Source organism: Mobula hypostoma, chromosome 4 (assembly GCF_963921235.1).
Source record: "Mobula hypostoma chromosome 4, sMobHyp1.1, whole genome shotgun sequence".
Lineage (NCBI taxonomy): Eukaryota > Metazoa > Chordata > Chondrichthyes > Myliobatiformes > Myliobatidae > Mobula > Mobula hypostoma.
In genome coordinates, this window is record NC_086100.1 from 133,289,519 (window position 1) to 133,316,254 (window position 26,736).

The 26,736-nt window shown below is 41.2% G+C and overlaps 1 protein-coding gene across 2 annotated transcripts in view; it reads left to right on the forward strand.

Annotated features, from left to right (window-relative positions):
* The first annotated feature begins 430 nt into the window (after positions 1 to 430).
* fat4 (FAT atypical cadherin 4) overlaps positions 431 to 26,736 on the forward strand; it is a 399,853-nt gene continuing 373,547 nt past the window's right edge. For both annotated transcript variants that reach the window (XM_063046545.1, XM_063046546.1), the window contains exons 1-2: positions 431 to 3,024; positions 12,620 to 15,508. In XM_063046545.1, the coding sequence (XP_062902615.1) occupies positions 814 to 3,024; positions 12,620 to 15,508 (5,100 nt within the window). In that variant the 5' untranslated portion in view covers positions 431 to 813. The remainder of the gene's footprint in view (positions 3,025 to 12,619; positions 15,509 to 26,736) is intronic.

Consider the following 26,736-nt stretch of genomic DNA (forward strand, 5'->3'; position numbering starts at 1 on the left):
TGTGTCAATTTTAGGTTTCGCTTTAAAAATGTCACCACCCCTTGTGGAGCACATCGCCTGCAACCATTGCTACATAAACCAGAGCCGCAAATCCTTAAAGTTATTCCTGTACAGTTCCAATGCGCGGCCCCATTAACCACGCCCCCTTTCTCCTTATTTTCGACCCTCACCTTACATCACATGTTGGCTCAATCTACCTCCCTCCCGCGAGGGGTGGGGGGGGTGCGGGACCCGCTGCCACTCATTGTGACTGACGGCAGCATTGCCCGCAGGGGGACGAACACAATTTGGGAAGAGGGAGAGCGGAGGGATACGAGTACGAACCAATGGTCGGAACGGCAGCGGCAGATTGAGGGGCGGGCGGAGTCTTTCCTGTGCTGTGGAGTTTGGTTGTATTGGGAGAAAGTGGAAAAAAATCAAGATCCCGGGAATGACCAAAGCGAGTCATGTCTTTATTGGTGCGGCAGCGAGAGCGGCAGTGTGCTGAAACTGTATCCGAATACTCTCTCCCGTAGCAATCTGCAAGTTGGGACATAACAGGGGGAATTAAAGCTTTAAAAGTTGGAGTGGATCAAGCAAAAGTTTACAAAATTTTTTTATGGAAACGCCAACAGCTGCTTCGAAAAACTTTCTGAAGAGAAGCGGCTGAAGAAACAAACTTTTTAACTTAAATAAATCGTGAAGACGGTGCCGCTTACAAAGGTACTCTATCGGTAGCCGTTACTAGGATTTGCCCCTAGATTCGCTGAGATTTGATGCCTTTTGGAAGAGTTGTATCTTGCTGGAAAGGTGGTTTGAGAACACTCCAGTACCATGGTACCGTTAGGTAGAAGCTGTAATCTTCTCACCGTCTTGCTGGTGCTCCTGAGCTTTTGTTGGGATGCCGCGTCCAACCAACAACGCCAAGTGTTTAAGATCGAGGAGGAGCTGCCGCCCGAGACCCTGGTGGGCACCATACTCACCAAGCCGGACTTCACCTATCGCTTCAGCGAGAACCACGCGTTGTTCGCCATCAATGCCACCACAGGTGTCATCTGCACGACCGCGGTGATCGATCGCGAAACCCTGCCCAGCGCCGTGATCAATATCGTGGTGCTGTCCAGCCAGCCCACCTACCCCACCGAGGTCCGCATCATCGTGCTGGATGTCAATGACAACGCGCCGGTCTTCCCCGAGCCCAGCATCGTGGTGAGCTTCAGGGAGGACCCGAGCGGCGGGCGGCAGGTGATCCTGGACACGGCCACCGACGCGGATATCGGCACCAACGGCGTGGACCACCGCTCCTACCGCATCGTACAGGGCAACGAGGAAGGCAAATTCCGTCTGGATATCACGGTCAACCCGAGTGGCGAAGGTGCCTTCATGCACCTGGTGTCGACCGGCGGGCTGGACAGGGAGACGGATCCTTTCTATCAGCTGCTGGTGGAGGTGGAGGACCGCGGGCAGCCCAAGCGATTCGGTTACTTGCAGGTCAATGTCACCGTGCAGGACACCAACGACAACTCGCCCCGATTCTCGCAGGCTCACTACCAGGCCAGCGTTTACGAGAGTGTGCCCATCGGCTCCAGCGTGCTGCAGGTGACGGCCAGCGACTTAGACCAAGGAGCCAATGCCGACCTGGTGTTTTCGGTGGATGAGGGCAGCCCCTTCCACATGGAGCCATTGACCGGGGTGCTGACCGTCAAGGAGCAGCTCGACTACGAGACAAAGAAGGAATACTCGTTAGTGATCCGGGCCAGCGACGGCGGCAGCCCCTCGCTGAGCGGCCGCACCGAGGCCACCGTCAAGCTGCTCGACGTGAACGACAACGACCCGCTGGTGAAGTTCCGCTACCTGCCGGCCAACTCGCGGTTCGCGGCGGTGGACGAGAACGCGCCCATCGGCACGGTGGTGGCGCTGCTGACGGTGAGCGACGCCGACTCGTCGGCCAACGGCAACATCTCGGTGTCGATCCTGGCCGGCAACGAGCAGCTGCACTTCTCGGTGCAGCGGTCGCCAGTGCCGGGCCTCAGCCTGATCAAGGTGGCCAGCGCCCTGGACCGGGAACGCATCCCGGCCTACAACCTGACTGTGTCGGTGTGCGACCACGGGCTGCCGCTCGCCCGCTCCTCGCTCGCCAGCCTGCTCATCTTCATCAACGACATCAACGACCACCCGCCCGTCTTTGAGCGGCCGCACTACCAGGTGCACGTGGCCGAGGACGTGCCGCTCGGCAGCTACATTGGCGGCTTGCGGGCCACCGACGGCGACTCCGGCCTCAACGCTCAGCTCCGCTACTCGGTGGTGTCCGGCAACCGGCTGGGCTGGTTCAACATCAGCGAGGAGAGCGGCCTCATCACCAGCGCCGCCGCCCTCGACCGGGAGACGGCGGCCGAACTGCGGCTCAACATCAGCGCCCGCGACCAGGGCCTGCAGCCGCGCACCTCCTACGCCACCCTTAGCATCACCATCGGCGATGTCAACGACCAGGCGCCCACCTTCACCGAGCCCTCCTACTCCTCCGCCATCGCCGAGCACTCGCCGCCCGGAACCCCGCTGGTCGCCCTCACCGCCGTCGACAAGGACTTGGGCGCCAACGGCACCGTGCGCTACCTGCTGGTGCCCGACACCCCGCCCAATTACCGGCAGCTCTTCCGCCTGGACCCGGTGTCCGGCCTCCTCACCTGCCTCGCCGAGCTGGACCGGGAGCAGCAGGCCGCCTACGTCTTGCTGGTGCAAGCCCGCGACAAGGGCGAGCCCCCGCTCTCCTCGGTGGCCCGGGTCAACATCACGCTGCTGGACATCAACGACAACAGCCCGACCTTTTACCCGCTGCAGTACTTCGCCAACATTAAGGAGAACGAGCCCCCCGGCGCCTACATCACCGCCGTGTCGGCCGCCGACCCCGACTTGGGCAGCAATGGGACTGTCAGCTACACCATCACGGCAGGAGACACCTCCAGGTTCCACATCAACCACCACACAGGCGTCATCTCCACCAGGATGTCTCTGGACCGGGAGGAGAGGACAGCTTACCAGCTGCAGGTAAGCGCACTAGATTTTTGTTTTCACTTTAGCGTGCTTCACAAATCCGTAACTACAATAAAAGTAAGCGAGTTAATAGTACACACTAGTGGAAGCGTGAGGAGGAGCTGAAATCCTCCCAAGCTGCTGTTAACAGACGTCCCAAATTTAAAAGCCTTGTTTCAGGGACATGCTGCCGCAGCTGTTGTTCCTCCCCCACTACTTTGGGAAGCGCTCCAAACACATTTTCAAGGTATGCTTTTTTTTGAGCATGTGCAGATGACTTTTTCATAATTTTCCATGGAGATTGGCCCTAATCAGTCATTGAAGTTTGTACTGTTCTTTAGAACTTGTGCCAGAACCTGCTTCAGTTAGAGATAAAGTTGATTCAGTTGGGGATGAATGATCTTGGAAAATTAATGATGCCTTCTGTGTTAATATCATTTTGAAGAAGCTGTAATGTCTGAGCTATTTTGCTGGTAATATTTTTTTAAATCAGTGATCTTTACCATCTATCATTAATATTCAGTCCTTCACTAGAAGCTGGATGGCTGGATCTCTAATTTCCTCATACTTGTTGTAGGGAGGTGTCTTCCTTCCATGAAGGATCACTGGTCCTGGCAATCTATGAGGAGCGTATTAATGAGCCATAAAGACTGAGAGATAGAGCACAGAAACAGCCCCTTTAGCTCCTCAAATCTGTGCTGATCATCAACCACCCATTTAAACCGTATTTCCATATTTTTCCTCCACATATTCTCATCAGCTCCCCCAGATTCTATTATTCATCTACACATGAAGGGCAATTTGCAGTTGCCAATTAGCCTATCATGTGACCACATGCCTTTGGGGTGTGGAAGTAATCTAGAACACCTGGATAAAACCCAGAACATTACAGGAAACCCGTTCAAACTCCACACTGAGGTCAGAATTGAATCAGTATTTGGTACTGTGTGGCAGTGGCTCTACTGGTTGTACTACTGCGCCAGTCTAAATATTGTATACCCCGCCTAATGAAGGTGTGTTTTCTCATACTCCTTCTTCACTATCTCATTTACTTTGTGAGTCCACCTTCAGCGGTCATTGGATTTCTATACTGATTGATATCCACAACATAATCTATGCCTGCCTTTCCTTCCTCAATGGTGACCTTGGATTACATGCTATCTAATATTAAACTATAACCTGTTACCTTACCAGAGCTAATGCTGATAGCGCGTCACTTGTCAGGAAACAACTTACTGGATTATGACTTGCTTGAGTTTCCCACAGAGAGTGGAAAGTCTCCAAACAGCATCTCTCAAGTAGAATGACCATGATTAGGTGTTCAAAAATTTAAAGAAATTCATTGAGACATTCTAAGTATTTGATGGTTACTTAGTATTTGTTTCTGCTTGTCTAATCCCTCTACCTTATTCCAGAATGTAATTCCATAAACAGTGATGACCCTTTGGCATCTTATCCAATTAGGAGATTTTCTCGATTCAATTTTGAGCAATAATGGTCTGGATTTGAGATCTGTTAGGTGAGAATTTAACAGTAGGAGTCCTAGAAGTAAGGACTCTGGAGAAGACAGGAGATTGGGGCTGTAAAAGAAAATGGATCAGCTATGATGAAATGATGGAGCAGATTTGATGGGCCAAATGGCTTAATTCTGCTCCTATACAGGTTTCCCCCGCCATCCGAAGGTAGAGTGTTCCTATGAAACGGTTCGTAAGCCGAAATGTCGTAAAGCAAAACGGCAATTACCATTTATTTATATGGGAAAATTTTGTGAGCATTCGCACACCCAAAAATAACCTACCAAATCATGCCAAATAACACATAAAACCTGAAATAACAGTAACATATAGTAAAAGCAGGAGTAATATGATAAATACACAGCCTATATAAAGTTTTCCACAATCATTGCCGGCACTGTTCTCCGTAGCGAAAATCTCACACAAGCGCCGTCGGCAGAAAATCTCATGCAAGCGCTGTTGGCAAAAACACGGTGCAAACGCTCTCCAGTAACCTTTAAGCTATGCAACTGCCAAATCATACCAAATAACACATAAAAATACACAGCCTATATAAAGTAGAAATAATATGTTCACTTACCGGAATTGGGAAGACAGCACAGAGCACACTGATGATGGTGTGTAGAATGAGTCGTCGCAGGTTGGGGTGGTGCAGTGGCCCCCACCCTCCAGGCCGCCGACTGATACCGAACTGCGAAGCATGCAGGGGTCCAGCGGTAGTCGGGAGGCACACAGCACATCATTAACAAAAAAGCCGAAATAAACATGCTAATTAATTAGGTGCCGCCCGACCCGTAATTGTCGGCCCAGATCAGTGCCGATTGCCGATTGCATCGCCTCTGATCTGGGCCGACATTTACGTGTGGGGCGGCACCTAATTAATTAGCATGTTTATTTCGGCTTTTTTCTTGAAAGATGTGCTGTGTGCCTCCTGGCTACTGCTGCATTCTCCGCGAATCGGTATCTGTCCGAGGCCCGGGGTTTGGGGTGGTGGGACACTGGAGTGTCATCTTGTCATCTGTTTCCGTTAGAGCAGGCAACTCATCTTCTCCTATGACTGCCCGCCTCGATGTCGAAGGTCGAGGTTCGTTGTCTGCTGTGGCTGATGTGGAAGGCTTGCTTGACTGCTGAGCCTCGCGCATTTTTCTATCATACAGTTCCTTAATAAGGACTCAAACCATCTTGCAAATATCCCCTAAACCTACATACCCTTTCAAAATTAAAGTCGCACTTCATAATTGCAGCGAAAATCTCACGCAGTTGCTTCACGTTCGTTTTGCTACTGCATTCGGTTTCGATTGTTATCCTTTCTTCTTCCAATTGCATCAGCTCTTCATCTATCAGTTCTTGGTCATGGGATGCCAAAACCTCTTCAAAAGATCTTCGTCAACTTCCACAAGCCAAACTCACTTTGTCCTTACTTCGTTCACCACGATCAAAATGCTTAATTATGTCTAGTTTTACGCTAAGTGTAATACCCTTACGAGCTCTTTCAGGCTTTTCCAATACCTCAGAACTCATCTTGCAAATGGCTTCTCACAGGCACGTGTTAAAACAATGCTGGCGAGAATCGGGGAGAGAGCAGCTGCTCCGGGCGCGCGCTGTCTTTTATCGCGCGCAGATTTTTTCGCACACTGATTTTTTTCGTATCAGTGAAAACTCCTTCTGTTAGCAAAAACAAGATACAGGTGTCCCCTGCTTTTCCAACGTTTGCTTTACGAAACCTCACTGTTACGAAAGACCTACCTTAGTACCCTGTTTTCGCTACTGCACCACCCCGACCTGCGACGACTCAGTCTAACACACCATCATCAGTGTGCTCTGCGCTGTCCTCCCAAATCCGGTAAGTGATACTACATTGTACGTACATTATTTCCACTTTATATAGGCTGTGTATTTTTATGTGTTTTTTGGTATGATTTGGCAGCTTCATAGCTTAAAGGTTACTGGAGAGCGTTTGCGCCATGTTTTTGCCAACAGCGCTTGCATACGATTTTCTGCCGTCGGCATTTGTGTGAGATTTTCGCTACGGAGAACAGTGCCGGCAATGATGGTGGAAAAGTATTTCTACTTTATATAGGCTGTGTATTTATCATATTATTCCTGCTTTTACTATATGTTACTGTTATTTCAGGTTTTATATGTTATTTGGCATGATTTGGAGGTTATTTTTGGGTCTGTGAATGCTCACAAAATTTTCCCATATAAATAAATGGTAGTTGCTTCTTCGCTTTACGACATTTCGGCTTACGAACCGTTTCACAAGAACACTCTACCTTCGAATGGCGGGGGAAACCTGTACTAATGTAGGTCTTTCGTAACAGTAAGGTTTTGTAAAATGAACGTTCGAAAAGTGGGGGACACCTGTATCTTAGCGTCTTAAGTGAGGTTACTGCCCTTGGGAACCTCTTGGGTGTGAAGTTTTCCTGAAGGCAGACACTTGAGTGCCAGCAAGCAGAAAGTCATTGTGGAACCAGAGAAAACGATCGACAGTGGGGGGGGCCAGGATCTAGATTCTTTGGAGGGAGTGGGATTTCAGAGACTTAATGCAGAGGAAGGTAGGTTTGGGTTGTAGGGTGTGAGGCTGATCCTAATTGTGACACTGCGGAGATTCTAGGGGTACGGGTTCTGATTGAAGTGGGGATGGCAGCTCGGTGATCAGATGGTATTTGCGTGTATATGCATCTGTGTATTTAATGGTTGCTTCTTGTTGCTGCTGTTCCTGGCCAGCAAGTTTTAGTTGTGAAGACATTTCTCTAATAGATTCAATCCTTTCGTCTTTCGGTTGCTGGGTTTCCCAAAGCATGGGAAATGCTATTAACTTTCAGGTTTAAAAAAAGATGATGATAATAAAGAGAAGCTTTATTGTAATATTTGAGATCAGCTTGTTTCCTGGGAGTAGATTGACTGCATACTTCTTTCCTTGCTGCCTTTGCAACAGAATGTTAATTTGAAGTACTCATTCCTACATTGCAATTTATCCATGGACTTGACTCCAGTCCACCTGGTTTTTGAGATGTAAGATTTAGATCAGTTTCCAATTGTGTTGCTTCAACTGTTTGCCGACTGAGAATAGTTAATTCAGCACAGGCAAGGGATCATAACTCAGTAAGAAACAACACACTGCACTTCTTGAAAGTCGCAGAGGGTGATGATAACTTTTTTTTACATATGAGAAAGTGAAATAGGACTGTGATTTATTTTCACACCATGCTGAATCCACATCATGATCTAATTATGATATACCAGACTGATGTTCCTTCAACGTTACAAAGCAGGGTTTTTTAATATAAAGTCTTATTCCACAGACCTGTTAAACAAGTTCTTTATTATGACAACCTAACAGTTACAATTCGAGCTATTCCAATTGCAGTAATGTGTGACTAAATATTTACCTCCTGGAGATGAAGTCTTTTAATAGACTGTCATTATGCTGTGGCTGAGGAAAGATATAAACACGATTGCTTGTAATCTATTGAGTTTCTGATTCCAAAGGTGAAGTGAAGCACATGGAGACTAAAAGGATTTTAAGACATAGCTTTGTAGCTCCCAATAAGTAGGTAGCAGTGATATTTGTGGAAAGCTAGCTGATCCTTATTAGCTGAAGGCAATTTCATCAGTCAGAAAGAACCGCATGAAAAAGCAAAAGAAATATAATTCTGAGTTTTCAAGCTGCCAATAAAATAAATGATGCTGATAAGCATAATTTTTACTTTATATTCTCCTTAGTCCGCACTCAAACATACGTAAAATCATTGCAAATATCATGAATTCCAATGAGCGGGTTTCAACTTCAACGCATTTTCTAAGTTCTTGAGCATTGTGATTTAGGGAAAGCACTTGTTCAATCATTATCCAAATTCTCGTAAGTTAACTATTGAGACTTTTCATATTGTTAATAATATTTAATGTATTCTATCATACATTAGTGGCTTTTAAAGTTAACTCAATATATTCAACGAGGAATGATGAGAACATAAATACAAAATGTTAGGAAATTTGTGATTTATGATTTTTGAACTCCATTGGGTACTGAATTTTGAGACCAAATTTATTGGATCACTAAAAATCAAAAAATTGGTATAAAAAGTCTTCAATGGAGAAATAAGGAATATATTAATTAAAATGATCGTCAAATACATTTAAAATTAATGTATTTGGACATTCCATCTTTATATTATGCACTAAGTTTCAAAACCTGGATTGTATTGTCCTTAAAATTTTCCAAAGGAAAGGAGACGAGCTATTGATTCTCACTTTCGTGAAAAAGTCAGTGAGCACACTAAGTATATTACCTATTGAGTTGCTTATAGAAAACCTGCCACTAAGTGAATAAATGATAGCAAAAAAAAACATTTTTCTTTGTTTTTTTAAAATTGGAATTAGTCATTCTTTTGTCTTAACTTGTCTGGAACCCCTATTGTCACCAGTTACTGGAATTGCAGTTGTGGCCTTGAGCTCCTCAATCCATTGTATAGTTATGCTTGATTGGACTGACATTTTCCTGTCTTGTTCAAATGTAAGAACTCGTGTAAATTATAGTCACTGCGGTGATATACATGATTCCGTTAGTTAAACAATTATGTAGAGAATTTTTTTTCCCATTTAACAAAGTAATCATATTGCTTGTGGTAAAAAAAAGTACTTTGTATGGGCAAAAAAAAATACCAGCAAGGCAGACAACCACTGTGGAAAGAGAAATAGCTTTAATGTTTTGGTCCAATACTCCTCATCAGAATGAGGGAAGAGAGGAGACAGGATAGTTGTAAGTTGCAGAGAGGGTGGATAGGACGGAAGGGACAAATGGGTCAAAAGAAACCTCAGGATTGCTCTGGTTCCAAGTTGAATAGTTGTAATATATTGAATCTTGATGTCAGCAAAATCATAGACATAAGATGAGATACTGTTTCTTAAGCTTACATTAGGTCTTATTGAAGCCATGCAGGAGGCTGAGTGGGAATATGAGAGTACAAGCAACTGGAAGCTCAGATGGAGTGACTAAAGGTGCTCCGCAAAGTAATCATGCAAGCAGTGCTTTTTGTTTTCTGGTATAGAGGAGACCACATCATGTGTATTGAATACAAAACACCAAATTAGTATCAGTGCAAATGAATCACTACTTCACATGGAAGGTTGGTTTAGCTTCTTAGATAGTGGAATAGAAATCAGGAAATCACAAGGAGCACAATCCTTTCAGAATGCTTTGAAGGTAGGAGAGGGTAAGGTGGGTCTCATAGTGGAATCTCTTTGAAGGTAGCTGAAATTAAGGGTTCAATGTGGAGTCTTGAATACAGGGGGCCTTGCTTTGTTCATGAGGAAAGGGGTTGAGAACAGAGTTTCAGAAAATTGACGGTGCTTGATCAAGAGCTTGAACAGCTCAGGTGGAGGGGAAGTCACAGATAAAGGAAAAGGAAGACAACCCAGATGTACTTCTGTCGAAAAACTCATCATCAGAGCTAATTTACAGAGACAAAAGCTTAAATGGAGCTCTTTCAGGAGTGGGATAGGTAAAGTTATAGACAATATAGCTATGGAAGTCTGTGTTTCTATTGGATATGTGTCATTCTGGTTGAAACTAGGCAATTGGCAACAGTCAGTGTTGGAGGGCATCAGAGGTACATGGAAGGAAGTAAGAGGAGTCTGGACCAACAAGAAAGTGTAGAGTCAAGGAAGGGAGAAATAAGTTCAGTAGTATTATTGATTTGCCCAAAATGCTTTTATTTTGGATCTTGGGCAGGTTTAGAGATGGGTTGTATGGGATTATGTAACTAGAGGCTTTGGATGGAAGAACTCCCACAGAAATGAAGTTAACTAGCAAGAAGGGCAATGAACTGATACTCAGTGACAAAGCTGTTGTCTAGAGCTACATGCATCTGAAACTTTTAGGTTTTCAAATACTTTATAAGAAGACCTTTATAGTGCATAGTTTTCTCCCTTTCACTCTTACTTTGTGTACTTCTTTGCAATTCTTTTATTTAAACTATAGTTTTGATCAATGTAGTTGTAATATAAATATTTTCATCTTCTAGAGTTCCAAATTTTACATGGATTTACTCAACGGAAAATATGTTTGACAGGGTATGAAATACACATAAAAAAGATGGGTACAATTAAAGTAGATATGGCATGGGAGAAAGAGTTTTATGCTTATAAATCCCCCTCAAGCTTGTCAGAATTACAACATTGTGCATCAGTCCATATCAAATATATTCCAATGTTCTCCTAGCTGCGTTCTTGTCTTGCAACCTCCATCGTAACCCACTTCCTTTAAGTTAAAACTCTTCAACCAACCCATTATTTACCTCAGCTAGTATTTCTTCCTTTGGACCCATGCCAGTTTTGCTTCATAATTATTCTGTGAAGGATAACCTTACTGAAAATATTGTGTAAATATAGGTTGATGTTGTTAGGGCAGTAAAGTGACAAAATAAGATGTGATACTTTTCATTTGGATAAAATATTCCTTTCAATTATTTTGCTTTGCCTCTCATGGTTTAGGAGGAAACAGTGTGTGATTTGAAGTAGGATTCTTCAACAACAAATCAAACACAAATAAAACCATAAAGGGAAAATAATTTTGTATCAGACAATATTGTTGAGCACTGTAGATGGAAATCTCTTTATAGATTATCTCATGAGGTTTTTTTCCCCCACAAAGAGAAGCTCGAGTAAGAGGAAAAGAAACACTTTGTAAATGGAGAATGATCATCAATAAAAAATTAAGCCTTGAAAAACTCAGTGGATTAGATCTTTGGTACCTGAGCTCAGATTAAAATCAGATTGATGATACTCTTCACACTTTCAAGAGCTGGAGCGCTGAATTATTCCCCAGCCATCTGGCCAAGTGTACTGTAATTAAATTTAAATAAGATTGATAGGAGTCATTTAATACCTACATAAAGCTTTATGCTGCCTGTCCTGTAATTAATAGGGTGAAAATCCTCTCAAAGTTCAAGGTAAATTTATTATAAAAGTAATGTATATGTCACCATTTACTACCCTGAGATTCATTTTCAGTCACTCACAGAAAAAAGAAATACAATAGATTCAATGAATAACTGCACACAAAGACAACCAATGTGTAAAAGACAAACTGTGTAAATACAAAAAAAATGATAATGAGTACGTAAGTTTCAGAGTCCTTGAAAGTGAGTCTATAGGTTGTGGAATCAGTTCAGTGTTGAGGTGAGTGAAGTTATCTGTGGCGGTTCAGGAGTTTGAGTGTTGAAGGATAATTACTGTTCTTGAACCTGGTGGTGGGGAAGCTAAGTACCTCCTTCCTCATTGCAGCAGCTAGAGGAGAGCATGGCCTGGATGGTGGGAGAGAGAGAGGGGATCCTTGATGATAGATGCCACTTTCTTGTGGCAGTGCTCCTTAGAGGAGGGGGCTTTTCCTGTGATGAACCAGCTGATTCTATTACTTTTTGTTAGCTTTTCCATTTTTGGACATTGGTGTTTTCATACCAGGCCATCTAATTAAGGGTTGTATAAAATGCTTAATATACTGTATGTGGACCTAAGCCATACAATTGTTTCTAATTTGGGACTTCCTAGTCATGTCATTTATTCAAGTTCTGATTAATATGAAGACTGAAACATTGATGTTGTGGGAATTAATTTTGTCAAGCATACTGTTGGAAGGCAAATAAAGAAACATTTTCTCAGCATTTTACTGTGCCATATCTCACTAGAGACTTTAATACTTAGTGTATGAAATGGAAATTGTTCCAAGATCATTTGTACTTTGATCTTAGTGGGAATGGGATGAGAGTGGTGGAGAGGGGCTATGTGGGGTCTAAGCAAGGTTAGTTCTATACATTTGGGGTATTCAGGAATCCTGATGGAAAATAATTAAGTAGGTGCTATGTTAAATAATTGTGTAGATAAATTACTTTCCAAAGTTCTGTTTTCAGCTTTACTTTATATTCTAATTGAACAAAAAGGAGAACTCAAATAGTGTTCTGGTGTTTTATATTTCTGGCAAATTTATTCATATTATATGTTCATATTATCCTTTGTTCTTTTGATAACAAAACACTAAAGGCTTTTCTCTTCAAACTATCATCTAATGTTTTTCATATGATTTTTGATTCTAGGTAGTTGCTACAGATGGTGGAAATCTCCGCTCGCAGAAGCTAGCTATTGTAACCATAACGGTTATTGACACGCAGGATACACCTCCATCATTCAGCCAGAGCAGCTACAGTTTTGTTATTTTTGAAAACATTGCTATTGGCTCCCTTGTTGGCACGGTATCTGCATCTACACTTGATCTTAATACCAACATCACTTACCTCATCACCTCAGGAGACCAGAAGGGCATGTTTACCATTGGTGGATCAACGGGTCAAATTAATACTGCCAGTACAATAGACAGAGAAGAAATGGCATTTTATCAGTTAAAAGTTGTGGCAAGTGGTGGTACAGTAACTGGAGAGACTTTAGTTAATATTACAATCAAGGATCTGAATGACAATTCTCCACATTTCCCTCATGTGGTTGAAAGTATTAACGCAGTTGAAAATTGGGGTTTGGGGCATACAATTTTTCAAGCTAAAGTTAAGGATCCTGACGAAGGCATCAATGGCATGGTTTCGTACTCCTTGCGACAGAATCGCAAAGGTCTCTTCCACATTGATGAGAAAACTGGAATAGTAACTTTAAATGGACCTCTTGACATAAATGCAGGCTCATACCAGGTGGAAGTAGTAGCTTCTGACATGGGTGTTCCCCAGCGTTCATCGAGTTTAATTTTGACTATCTACGTGCATGATGTGAATGATAACCCACCTGTTTTTGACCAGCTTTCATATGAAATCACTATTTCGGAAGCCGAACCTGTGAATTCTCGGTTCTTTAAGGTCCTCGCCTCTGACATGGATTCAGGAGTAAATGGAGAAATCACCTATGACATTATAGATGGAAACAAGGAGAAACGGTTTGGTATTTTTCCTGATGGGCAAATATACATTAAGGCTGAATTGGATCGTGAAACTCAGAGCCATTATGTCTTGATGGTTGTTGCTGCTGACAGGGCAGTAGAGCCTCTAAGTGCAACTGTGAATGTGACCATAATACTGGAAGATGTAAATGACAACAGACCTTTATTTAACAGCACAAATTATGTATTTCATTTTGAAGAAGAGCAGAAAGCTGGTTCAACTGTTGGATACATCAATGCTGTGGACAAAGACTTTGGATTTAATGGTGACGTGAAATATGCATTTGAAACAGCCCAGCTTGATTTTGAGCTGAATGAAATCACTGGAAAATTAACCAGTAGACATCAGTTTGATAGGGAGGCTTTAGTGAGGCAAAGAGGGGCTGCAGTTTTTAGCCTTACAGTAACTGCATCAGACCAAGGATTGCCAAAGGTTCTCCAAGATCATGCTACTGTACAAGTATACATCACAGATACGAATGATAATGCACCTAGGTTCACTAGGGACCTATATCTGGCTACAATATCAGAATCAGCAGGAAACTTGACTCAAGTAGTCCGTGTGAGTGCTTCGGATGTTGATGAGGGAAATAATGCTTTGGTACATTACTATATAATTGAGGGAAATGAAGAAGATCAATTTATGATTCAAAGTACCACAGGACAGGTGACTTTGATAGGAAAACTGGACCATGAAGCTACAGTTTCCTATTCCTTGACTCTGCTTGCAGTTGACTTGGGGAGTGATCCTTTGAGTTCCACATGCACCTTAATCATCAACGTGCTGGATGAAAATGACAACACTCCTTCATTTCCACAAGCTGTGATGCACATCGATGCATTGGAAAACATGAGAGTTGGAGAACTTGTAGAATCTGCTACTGCCACTGACTCAGATTCTGGGGACAATGCTGAGATTCATTACAGCATTACGGGAAGTAACAATCATGGAACATTTAGCATCAGTCATAATACAGGTAGCATTTTCCTTGCAAAGAAAATGGACTTTGAAACCCAATCTGTGTACCATTTGAACATAACAGCAAAAGATAAAGGAAGACCCCCAAGGTCATCAACAATGTCAGTAGTGATTCATGTTAGAGACTTCAATGATAATGCACCTAGTTTTCCCCCTGGAGATATTTTTAAATCTATTGTAGAAAATATTCCAATTGGTACATCCATATTGACTGTAGCTGCCCATGATCCTGATGCTGATATTAATGGAGAGTTACATTATTGTATAGCCCAGCAAGTACCAAGAGGAAACCATTTTGTGATTGGTGCTTCAGATGGGATACTGCGGACAAATGCGGAGATTGACCGTGAATTTTCCAATCTGTTTGAACTTACTGTAAAAGCCATTGATCAGGCAGTTCCAGTTGATTTCAGGCGTTTTGCTCTAAAGAATATAACTATCTTAGTAACGGATCAGAATGATAATGCTCCAGTGTTTCTGTCTCAGAATGCTCTGATTGCGGACAGTGCTCTGACGATGGGCTCCATTCTCACAACCATCAGGGCTATTGATCTGGATGAAGGAACAAATGGAGAAGTTGAGTATGAACTAGTTAGTGGAGACAGTGACACATTTATGATGGATCGATACAGTGGTGATATCAGAGTAGTAACACCTTTAGTTCCTTCCAGACTCACTTATCAACTTGTTGTGTCAGCTGTAGACTTTGGGCGAGAGAGACGATCAACCAGTACAGAGGTGACTGTTATTCTACAGGGCACGGATGGACCTGTCTTTACCCAGCCAAAATATATCACTGCTTTGCGCGAGGGAGAGCCTGTGGGTACCAGTGTGATCTCTTTAAAGGCATCCAGTCCGAGAGGTTCTTCAGCAATACTGGAGTACTACATAGTTTCAGTTCGTTGTGGTGGAAAATCTGTCGGACGCCTTTTCACAATAGGACAACAAAGTGGAATCATCCAAACAGCTGCTGTGTTAGATCGAGAGCGAGGACCAAATCTTTATCTTGTGGATGTCTACGCAGTTGAAAAATCTTCTAATCTGCCCAGGACACAAAAAGCAGAGGTAAGTGAGATATTATTTTAATGATAATAATGCTCTGTATTTGCTTGCTTTCATAGAATAGGTTTTGTAACAGGTCATAATAAATAGATTAATAGATACAATTTTTAACCACCATTGCTGAGGAAGCATTTTTGCTAATTTAAAAGCATATTGTAGGTATACACTTTCTAATAACTGGAAGGAAAGACTGACTAGTATTCACGTAAGAGACATTTACATCTCATTGTAGTGTAAGTTTTGAAATTAATTCACCATTTTGCTGTTGTTACTTTTTGAGAAAATTAAGATTTTAAAACTAATCAATAATTGCAATACCAATGAAATGTTCATTTACAGAGCTCTCATTTTCTATGATTGTGCATCTGCAGACTGTGCTGCAGATATTTCAGCAAAAGTGCAGATTTTGCTTGACAGTAAATTTTTCCGCTTATATCAAGTTTACATCTTTTTCAAAAAGGCCTTTATGTGTAAATGCAAAACATTTGTAAATTACGAATTGATTTTATAAACTGAAAATCAGTGGTCTAAATAGCTGTTGTGGGAATGTCAGCAGACGGTTGCAGTGGACGAATGCTGAAACTGACCATGAATGTGGATCTAATGTTAACCTGTGAGTCAGTTTAGCCTTAGAATCCACAAAGGGCAAAGCAACAAGTGAATCATCAATGTTATATGTATTAATTCCACTGATCACTGTTGTGTATTCTGTTTTCACCACAGAGTAAGAAAAATAGGCAGCATTTGATTTTAAATGCAATTTAACAAAATAAAAGTGCATGTACATAAAGATCATGTGAAAGCAAAAATGATGACCAACATTGCATAAATTGTTGATCACATTGATTACATCCTGGTTATAAATGATGGAAACCCTTTTCAAACAATGGGAAAAACTGGAACATTGAATATACTGTAAAAGATGAGACAATGACCTTGCTTGGTAGCTTTTTCCCTCAGCCTGTTATGTGGCATGCATACTGCTTAGTAATAGTACATATTCCTCTGCTTCGGAATCTGTAAATATGGATATCTCCTGAATTTAAATGTATTAGTTGGTTGTTTTTGTGTGTTTTGAAATGCGAATAATATGACAGCACTAAGAAAAACTAAAAGAAATGTTTGTGAAGTTAAGAGAAAATAGTAGTGTGAGATAATGCAGTGGTTTACACGAATGAAATGTGCACTGTTATACAAGCGACACAATGCAGAGAAACAAATTCCTACTGACGGAAAACAAAAAATGGAACAAGGCCAATCACACCAGAATTTTGACAGGAAAAGCATTGTTGTTTCTTTCATACTCAGTTAATTTATGTTTTTAAGTAGAATATACTGGAGAATGGAAATCACGTTTGATTGCTAGTTCAATTTTATGCGACTACATTACAATTGCTGTTTTCTCCTGTGTGTGTTGTCACAGGAGTAACTTACAACATAATTTGTTGAAGATTAATTGAACATTTAATAGTACAATGTTTTGGTACAATATCATGATTATATTTGTAATACAATGAAGAGTTGTTGTAGGATCTTTCTGCTCTACAGTGTAAAACTGTAATGTGTTTTCTTTCAAGTATTTCAGTCGCAAAGACATTCATAGCTATATCTTCGTTACTGAGGCCCTTCGTTAGTCGGAGTCAGCCATGGATATTGCATCCTAGCTGACTACATGATACGCAAGCCAAGGCTGTATGACTGGAGAGCAAGCTGTGGCTCATGCAGCAGGCTTCCCTCTCCACGCAGTTGATGAATCCAAAGGAATGCCAGATACTGATATAGTTTGACACCAGCGGCATTGGAGGAGTTGCCAGTCAGCATTGAACTCAACGTAGGACTGCCTTTGGACTCCATCTCCAGATTTTTCTTGGGGTTTACTCCCGAAGCCTTTCACATGAGTGTGTATAGCTGCAAGGCAGCCGAGGGTTGAGATCAGGGTTCTGCTTCTAGATCAGCTGGCAACTGTGGCTGACGAGCCCCATCTGCCCGTAACAGCTGGTTTTAAGGCACCAGTAACCTGCCTTTGCCCCTTCTCCTGACAGTAGAAACGATTCCACCAGGCTTAGTAACTAAGCCACAAGTAAAGGCCAAAAGCTGAAAATGGCTGTCGGAGGCTATTTGAGGTGCATGCAATTGGGAGCGTTTAATAAGTAGTGGGAACTTATTCCCACTACCTCCCCTGGCTTTGACAGCCTTACAGAAGCTATATCTTAGTGGGTTTAGAATTTAGAGTAATATTTTAAACAATAACTGAATTTTACATGCAGGATTCATATACCATTAAAGTGAGGTTATGTTTGTAAGTAATACTGTAAAGGATATGTGATATGACCCATAATATATAGTAGGACTCATTTAACATTGTGTAGTGACCTTTGTAATGAGCAGAATTTCACATACATTTCAATTAATTATGTACAAATGTCACAGATAATATTTTGCCATGTAAAGAGATATAAATAATCAATAATGGGTACTCAATATTTGATTTGAAATACCAGTGCAACTTTTCTGAATATAACATTTACTCACCCAGGTTAACCTTATACCTTTTTTTCCACCGTTTTGCCCATATCCCTCCCCCTTCATCATGCTCTTCAGCTTTTCCTGAAGTGAATTATGTAGTCATGAGAAAGAACTTCATCATTGGTGTTAAAATTTTAACAGTGCTTCAGTGGAGTCACAACACTAGGACACAAGAGGATTTATAAATAATGGGACTAAGGCGTGAGTAGCTGGAAGTTATAGTGGCATAAAATTAGATATTTTTCAGTTCTTCAACAGAAGGTGAATAAATTAGAAGAAAATTCTGATCTAGTGGTATTGTTTCAATGAAAGTATTTTTCTGAGGCTTGAAAAAATGGTTTGACAATGACTTTGATATCCTATTTGGAGTCAGGCTGCTAGCTGTGCCTGAAATATATGGGAATGTCTACTTGCAGGGCATTGTCACTTGAAACCAGGCAGCTGGAAAAATATTCCTGGGCAAGGCTGTATTATCTATCACCAGTTTCATCAGAATCTATGGGTCATTTGTGGAAAGTAGAAGAACCCTAAATATCTGTTGCAATTATGTAATTACCAGTGGGAGAAAAAAGGAAATACAACAGAATGGCTCATTGCATCTTATTCAAGGAACTATAAAATGCATTAGTAGGTAGGTATTAATAAGAAGAATTGTAAACTCTTTCTCTGAATTGATGGGATTGTAGCTATCATCAAATTTTACTCTTCGTGAAGTCAATAGAGTATTTGATAAAATAAGCAGCCACTACAATTACATTGGTATCTTGCTGCACAGTCCAAGTTAAACAGTCTTTGAATTACAATTATATTCAAAACATTCTTATCAAGGCGGTGCAATATTATTGTTATGGTAGTTTTACAATGAGCTGTCTCAATGTTATGTCACAGTAATAGATAAACTTAGAAAATCTTTAAGTTGTAGATGAGCTGAAAAACTGCATTTCCCAAACCATGCTTTGAATCAGAATCAAATTTATTATCACTGATGTATGACATGAAGTTTGTCCTTTTGCAGCAACAGTACTGTGCAAAGACACAAAAATAAATAGCTCAGAAAAAGGAATAACAAGGTTATGTTCATTGGTTCATGGACTGTTCAGAAATATGATGGTGGAAGTAAGTCGGGGGTGGGTGGGTAGAAGCTCGTTCTAAATTGTTGAACGTGGATCTTCAGGCTCCTGAATCTCTTCCCTGATGGCAGTAATGAGAAGCAGTCTGTTCAGGATAGTGAAGGTTCTTAATGATCGGTAAGACCTTTTAGAGGCACTGCTTCTTGAAGATGCCTCAATGGTGGGAATGGTTGTGCCCCTTATCAGTTGGCTGAGTCTATAACTCTTTGTAGTCTCTTGAGATCCTGTACATCGCACCAGGACCTTCATACCAGCTGGTGATGCAACCAGACAGAATGCTCTTCAACATACGTTTGTACATCTTTAGACATCTGTAAGAGTCTTTGATAACATACCAAATCTGCTATACTCCCAACTAATTGGAGCTGCTGTCATGTCTTTGTGATTGCATTGATGTGTTGGGTCCACGTCCAAGTTAGATACTCTGAGATGTTGATGCCCAGGAACTTGAAGCTGCTTACCCTTTCTACTCCTCAATGAGGGCTGGTGTTGGTTTTCCTGACTTCTTCTGAAGTGTACAAGTAGTTCTTTGGGTCTTGCTGATGTTGTGTGCAAGACTGTTGTTGCAACACCACACAGCCAGCTAATCTGTCTCACTCCTGTAGGCCTGCTCATCATTACCTGAGCTTTCATCAACAGTGATGTCATCAGTGAATTTACAGATGATGCTTGAGCTGTGCATAGTCCTGCATTCTTGATTGTAAAGTAGAGCAGTGAACTAAGTACACGTTTTTGAGGTTCACCTCTGTTGATAGTCAACAAGGAGGAGGTATTATTACTGATTCACACTGGTCTCCCAATGAGGAAGTCGAGTGTCTAGTTGGAGAGGGATATAGAAAGGGCAAGGTTTTGAAGCTTGGTTACTAGTACTCAAGGAATGATGGTATTGAATGCTGAGCTGTGATTGATAAACAGTTGCCTGATGTATGTCTTGAAGTTGTCTAGGTCCTCCAAGACAGAGTGGAAAGCCAGTGAGATTGCATCTACTATAGACCTGATATGGCAGCAAGCGTATTGAAACAAGCCCAAATCCACGCTCACGCAGTAGTTAATTCTAACCATAACCATTGCCAATGGAATATCTTCCATTATCCTGACCTGTGGCTTTCCTCTCCACTATAGTTCATAAGGCTTTCAAATACAGCTGTTCTATTTCTCAACTTCCATTCTCAATCCATTTCCTTCCATCTTTGTCCTCAACTTTTGCCACCAGCCTTCACATTCAACGCATTATCGTCTGTAACATGTCAATTTCAACATTACAGCAACACCAGAGAGATCTCCCTATCCTATCCCTTCTACTTAATTCAAAGGGATCGTTCCCTTTCTATTACTATGACTCACTCTTCAATTTCCACCAACACCCACTTACCTCACACCACCTTCCCATGAAGCCACAGAACATTGAAATAATATTTAAAGAACTAATTTGTTTTGGGTTTTCTCTGTAGCTCTTAGTTTTCGTATGAGATCCATGAGAACACCAAAATAACATGGATGATGTCATGGAATTTCTGGCATTTTACAGCTGGTGTTCTAAGTGGCAGTCAGGAAAAAACGATGAAAATTCAACTCCTTTGAATTAATTTCTTTTCATAGCCTTCTTTCAGAAGAGATAAGGGTCATACAGAGGTGCCGTTGTGCTTATTATGTTGACAGCATGAGAAATGATTTATATGATTTATGTGAACTAAAGGCCTGAGTGAAATTTTTTCTCTGAGGATGCAGATTAATTATGCTTGGAAGAGATTACAGATGCATGTTCTTTTCCTTAAAATAAAGATCTTTATTACCATTGGTTTGCATTGCAAAAATCTCAATTACCTGTGCTTCAAAAATTCTTGGTATTCGGATCCCTTGTGAATAAGGAAATTAGTAGTGAGTTATTTTGAAACTGGAAAGTAACAGAAGCCCTTTCATTGCCTAAGATATTTGACTGATGAGACACTGTTGTAATGGCTTTTGATTGCTTTAACATTGTAATAACCACTTGTGATACTAATGTTAAATATGATAGTGTTAAATAAACATTCAAAATGCTGGAAAGATTCAACAGGCCATGCAGCATCAGTGAAAAGAGAAACGGAGATAGCATTTCAGGTGTTTTTTAAGTAGCAGAGTGGGGACAAGGAGTAAAGAGTGCAAAGAAATGTTCTTGATAGCTTGGAGATGTGACATAAGTGGTAGTGGTTGAGGAAAGACTGGTTATCTGAAACAATTGAATTTAATGTTGAACCCTCATGCTTCATGGGAACTGTATAAGAGGCCAAAGCAGCTGAAGTGACAGGCAAATAGATGCTTAGATTATCAATGCAGACTAAACATGAGTATTGTACAAAATGGATACCCAATCTGCATTTGGTTTTTCCATTGTAGAGACCACATCATTAACATTGAAATGCAGTGCAATAAACTGGAAAGAGTACACTGAATCTCTTTTGCATTGGGTCCCTGGATGGTGGAAAGAGAAGAGAGAAGGGGCAAGTATTGTTTCTACTGAGGCTTCATGGGAAGGTGGTGTGAGGTAAGTGGGTGTTGGTGGAAATTGAAGAGTGAGTCATAATAACAGAGAGGGAACGATCCCTTTGAATTGCGTAGAAGGGATAGGATAGGGAGATCTCTCTGGTGTTGCTGTAATGTTGAAATTGACATGTTACAGACGATAATGCGTTGAATGTGAAGGCTGGTGGCAAAAGTTGAGGACAAAGATGGAAGGAAATGGATTGAAAATAGAAGTGTGAGAAACGGAACAGCTGTATTTGAAAGCCTTATTAACTATAGTGGAGAGGAAAGCCACAGGTCAGGATAATGGAAGACATTTCAAAGATACTGGTGTGAATGCTGTCACTGACAGAATAGATAGAACAGAAACAAGAGATGGAGTGGAGTAATTGAATTAAACAAGGTAGGAGATAGTTCAGTATCCTTGAAAGATTCATTAATTTGTCGATCTTTATAGAGCATTGTTGACTTTGGTACTCCTGTGCTAGCTATCTTAATAGCACCAAGATGCAAAATTTGGGGGGTTTTGATGAAAATTATCAATCTGAAGTGCTAATCCTGACCTGACCTGCTGTGTAGTTTTGGCATTTTCTGTTAATATTTCAAATTTAGAGCATCTGCAATTTTTTTTGCTTTTATAATTTTTAATTTAGCTTTTTAATTTTGGAACAGTCCCCCCAAGCTTCTAATAAAATAGAGTTGTATGTTAATGCAGATCATCAGTAAATAAGACATCTTTTGAAAAAAGAATTTTTTTTTTAATTGTTCATTCCATTTCCCTGGAAGTGAAGATGGTAGCATAGAATGGCAAAAGTGTGCAGTTTTTAATTGATTGACTGATTAATGGCACTTTTGTATTATTACAAAAGGATTATGGTGAAGACAGCAAATTAAGACTGACAGACTGCTTTCTTCTACTTTCATATTTTCCCCTGTACTATCTCAATCTACAGCATGCACCAATCCAATTACAGGAAGAAGAAAATCCAGTATGTGAAATGGAGATTGAACTGGTTTAACAGGGAGTATCATGAAATGCAAAACTCTATTCAGAAACCATAAGTAAAAAGAAGAATTTCTGAACACTTTCCTAAGTTATTTGAAAAAAGTGTTTGAAAGCAGCCGTGGAAAATGTCCCCATTCTTTGGTAAAACAAATTACAAATCTGTTTTTTTTTGGTCCTTTCTGAAAACTTTTCCATGTGCAGAGACTGTGTTTTTAAAATTCAGTTTTGATGATGTGGTGGCAGCTGAAGTTTATATCCACTGCCACAATGTCTACAAATAAATCCAGTGTAATCAACTTCTTAGCTGCAAGAGAATATTTTATTTCATATTTCTTACTGATATAAAGTTGACTGGCCCTTAAAACTATGCCAGCACTCAGAGCATTCCCATCAATGGGATTTCTTCTGTATTTTCCTATAATCTACTTGCCTAGTTACACATTAATACTGCTCTGATTCTATTACCCACCTACATTAGAGGCAATTTACAGTGGTAATTAGTGTACCAACCAAACATGTACACACCTAATGAAGTGTATCTGCAGAGGGCTTTTTTAAGAATACCGCTCAGGACTTTATTATTGGACTCTATAAGGGCTCTAGAACAGATGAGAATGATTGTGCTTCATTTTCCCTCATGCCTTGCCTGAATTTCTGTGCCTTGTTTTGACATGAAGCTCTTTTAATGTTCAGGACAATGCCTGCTCATGTGTTTACAGATGCATTCTTCAAATCATGTTTGTGAGCCCTACACATGCAACATGGGATGGCACAGTGACTTGGAATTCAGCATCTTGGGCCCATTCTCCCTCATAGCACCACTAGAATATGAGCACATGGAGCTACCAGTGTCGTGTCATTCTTGTTTTCAACCCAGTAAGAGTGCAGGACAATTTTAGTAATGTTGGGCAATTTGTAAAAAGGTTGAGAAGTAATAATTAAATGAACTTTTTCCAACCCCTCAGCTGTTTTTGTTTACATGGCCTGATTTTCTTCCCAGCAGAAATTAACCAATAGGATATTATCTGGCTTGGCATGTAGACCAGTCATCAGAAAACACCATAAACTAAATATTTTGAGTATTTGTCATTTGCTGTGAGCTCTGAATTTGGCACACCCAAAAGGACTGTTACACTTAAGGTTTGCATTCAGCAGCTAAGGTGGTTCCCTTTGAGGAGTTTAATATGTGAATGTTAGGGTAGAGTTCGACTCTTCGTTATGAAGTACAATGATGTCACCTTTTGGATTCATGGGTAAAGAATTATAAAAGCGAAGTGAGGAAGTTCAGCTTTATTGTCCATTCAACCAAAGAGAGCATACTATGTGTTTTTAAAAATAAATTTGAGATGATAATTGTTTTATATCTTCAAAGGAATATCTTGATGTTAATTCTATCCTTGTTTAGGTAGATTAGAGATATACACTCTTCACCAGCAGAGGGAGTTACACACATGTTTCTTGGAATAAAGAAATTTTTTAAAAAGATCAGCATTGGTTTAAGAAGTGTAATAAATGCACAACTCTGTTTCTGAGCTCCCTTAGTCCTCTCTACCAACTCCCAGAACTGCCATGGCAGCTACATATTTGGGTATCACCAGTGCATGAGGCACTATGCCAAGTAGCAGGCAGATAAAACTGAAGCTTTGCTGATGAATGCAATGCATCTGATTCACACACCCTAATCTTTCTACACTAAGGTGTTCACCAAAGTCAGTTCTACTATCTTCTAGGTGCTCTAACAAGCAATGACATCCTGTTCTCTCCTTCATGGTCAGGACTGATCAACAGTTCACGAAGAAATGAATAGTCTTCAAGCTGTCCCTCACTCTTCCTGCATGCACTGGTATAGCATTGTGGTTTGCAGTTTCTTAAAGTGATACTTATCCTGGACATTACAGTCTGGATATAGCTTCTAACTCACTACAGATTAAATATTTTGCACAACCCACAAACATTTACTCCTTATCTCCTCAAGCTTCACCTTTCCCAATACTATTTTCCACAATTGCAAGCTTTATGAATACACATACAACCCTTACAACTTTGTAAGATCATTGATGGGAACATAACATTGTGTACTTTGAAATACACTGGATATCAATTTGCTACTGATGAAAGGTGCAATCAGTAGACTGCCATTCAGAAGGTTTGGACCCCTTTATCCAAATGGGAAATCCTGGCAGACTCGTCTTTCAGCTTATTGAAGGAGATGTATAAGAAGGTCAACCTGAGGTGCTTCCATTATGTTGTTTAATCAATGAAGAGATTCTTCAGAATTTGTACTCAAGTTCTTTGTAGCAAAAAGTGTGAGCATTTGCTGATTTGCTTGCAATAAGTTTGATGTTTAGAAGCAGATTAATGGTGATTTCACTTCCTGGTATGGTGTATCGAGGGAGCATATAGTGTGAGAATTTCAGGGATGTTGTTGACTCCCTGCTAAAAGTGAAGGTAAACTGAAGGATTTCAGTTGCTGAATAAAAGAGAGCATCTGTTACTTGTGAGATAAACTGACTGGGTTAATATTATAGTGATCTACATTAGCTACCTGGAAAGAAGCAGAGTCAAAGGTTATCAGCTTTAACCTCCAAGGTGGTAGAGTGAACCTGCAGATTTTTGCTGTACTGAAGTTGGTATTCTTGAACAAGTGCAGTGAATATGTGCACATCTAGATGTCCATAAGACCATAACCCATAAGACACAGGAGCAGAAGTTCAAGTTCAAATTCCAGTTTAATTGTCATTCATCCACACACATGAATACAGCCGAATGAGGTCCTCCAGGGAAATAATGCAAAACACAGCACCAATGGTGACACACAGTACATATAACACTTAGTTATGATAGCAGAAAAGTATACAGTGACGAAAAGTAATATAACCCAAGTCCCTGAGCGGCATGACCTGCAGATTGATGGTGTATGGAATATTGTTCTGGAGCCACCTTTCCGCAAGAACAAGTATACAGCAGTTTCTCTTCATATACTAGTGCAGCTGCAGACAAATGCATTCGGATCAGCCATTGGGGCTGTTAAGTCTACTCCTTCACTCCAACATGGCTGATTTATTTTCCCTCTCAATCCTGTTGTCCTGCCTTCTCCCTGTAACCTTTGACACCATTACTAATAAAGAGCCTATCACTTTACCACCTTAAATATACCTACCCAATGAATTGGCCTCCACAGTCATCTGTAGTAAGAAGTTCCACAGATTCAGTACCCTCTGGCTAAATAAATTCCTCCTCGTCTCTGGTCTGAAGGGATGTCCTTCTGTTCTGAGGATATATCCTCTGGTCCTCAGGAGTTCCCAACCTTTTTTATAGCAAAGACCAATACCATTAAGCAAGTGGTCCATGGATTCCAGATTAGGAACCTACTGGAAAAATCCTCTCCATTTCCACTCTGTTTAGGCCTGTTAGTATTTGGTAGGTTACAAATAGATCTCCCCCATTCTTCTGAACTCCAGTGAGTACAGGCCCAGAGGCATCAAACACTTATCATTTGTTAACTCTTTCATTCCTGGGACTATTCTCATAAACCTCCTCTGGACTCAATCCAATGCCAGCTAAGATAGATATCCTTGCTCAGATATCGGGCCCAAGCATAGTGGCTAGTGCAGTGCTACTACAATACTAGTGTCCTGGGTTCACTTCCGTCACTGCCTGTAAGAAATTTTGTGTATTCTCCCTGTGAATTTCCTCTGGATGTTCTGTTTATCTCCCCACATTCCAAAGATATATAGGTTAGTGGATCTCATTGTGTAATTGGCTGATGCAGGCCAGAAGGGCCTGTTACCTTGTTTACTCTCTCAAAAGAAACTACTGCTCATAATAGTCCAAATGCAATCTGACTAATGCCTTATAAAGGTTGTTGCAGAATCTTTTTAACCTGAATACAGAAGGGTTAACTGGAAGGCTACTATCCTTTGGTGAATTGCCTATTTAGCTAGCGGTACGCTGTTGATGCAATTCATCCACAACCGCTGGGATCCCAGAAGAGAAAGGAAATGAGAAGTTCATCAGGTAAGTATTTATTGCAAGAGCAGGAGTGTTTCCCTCAGACCTGTCAAGAT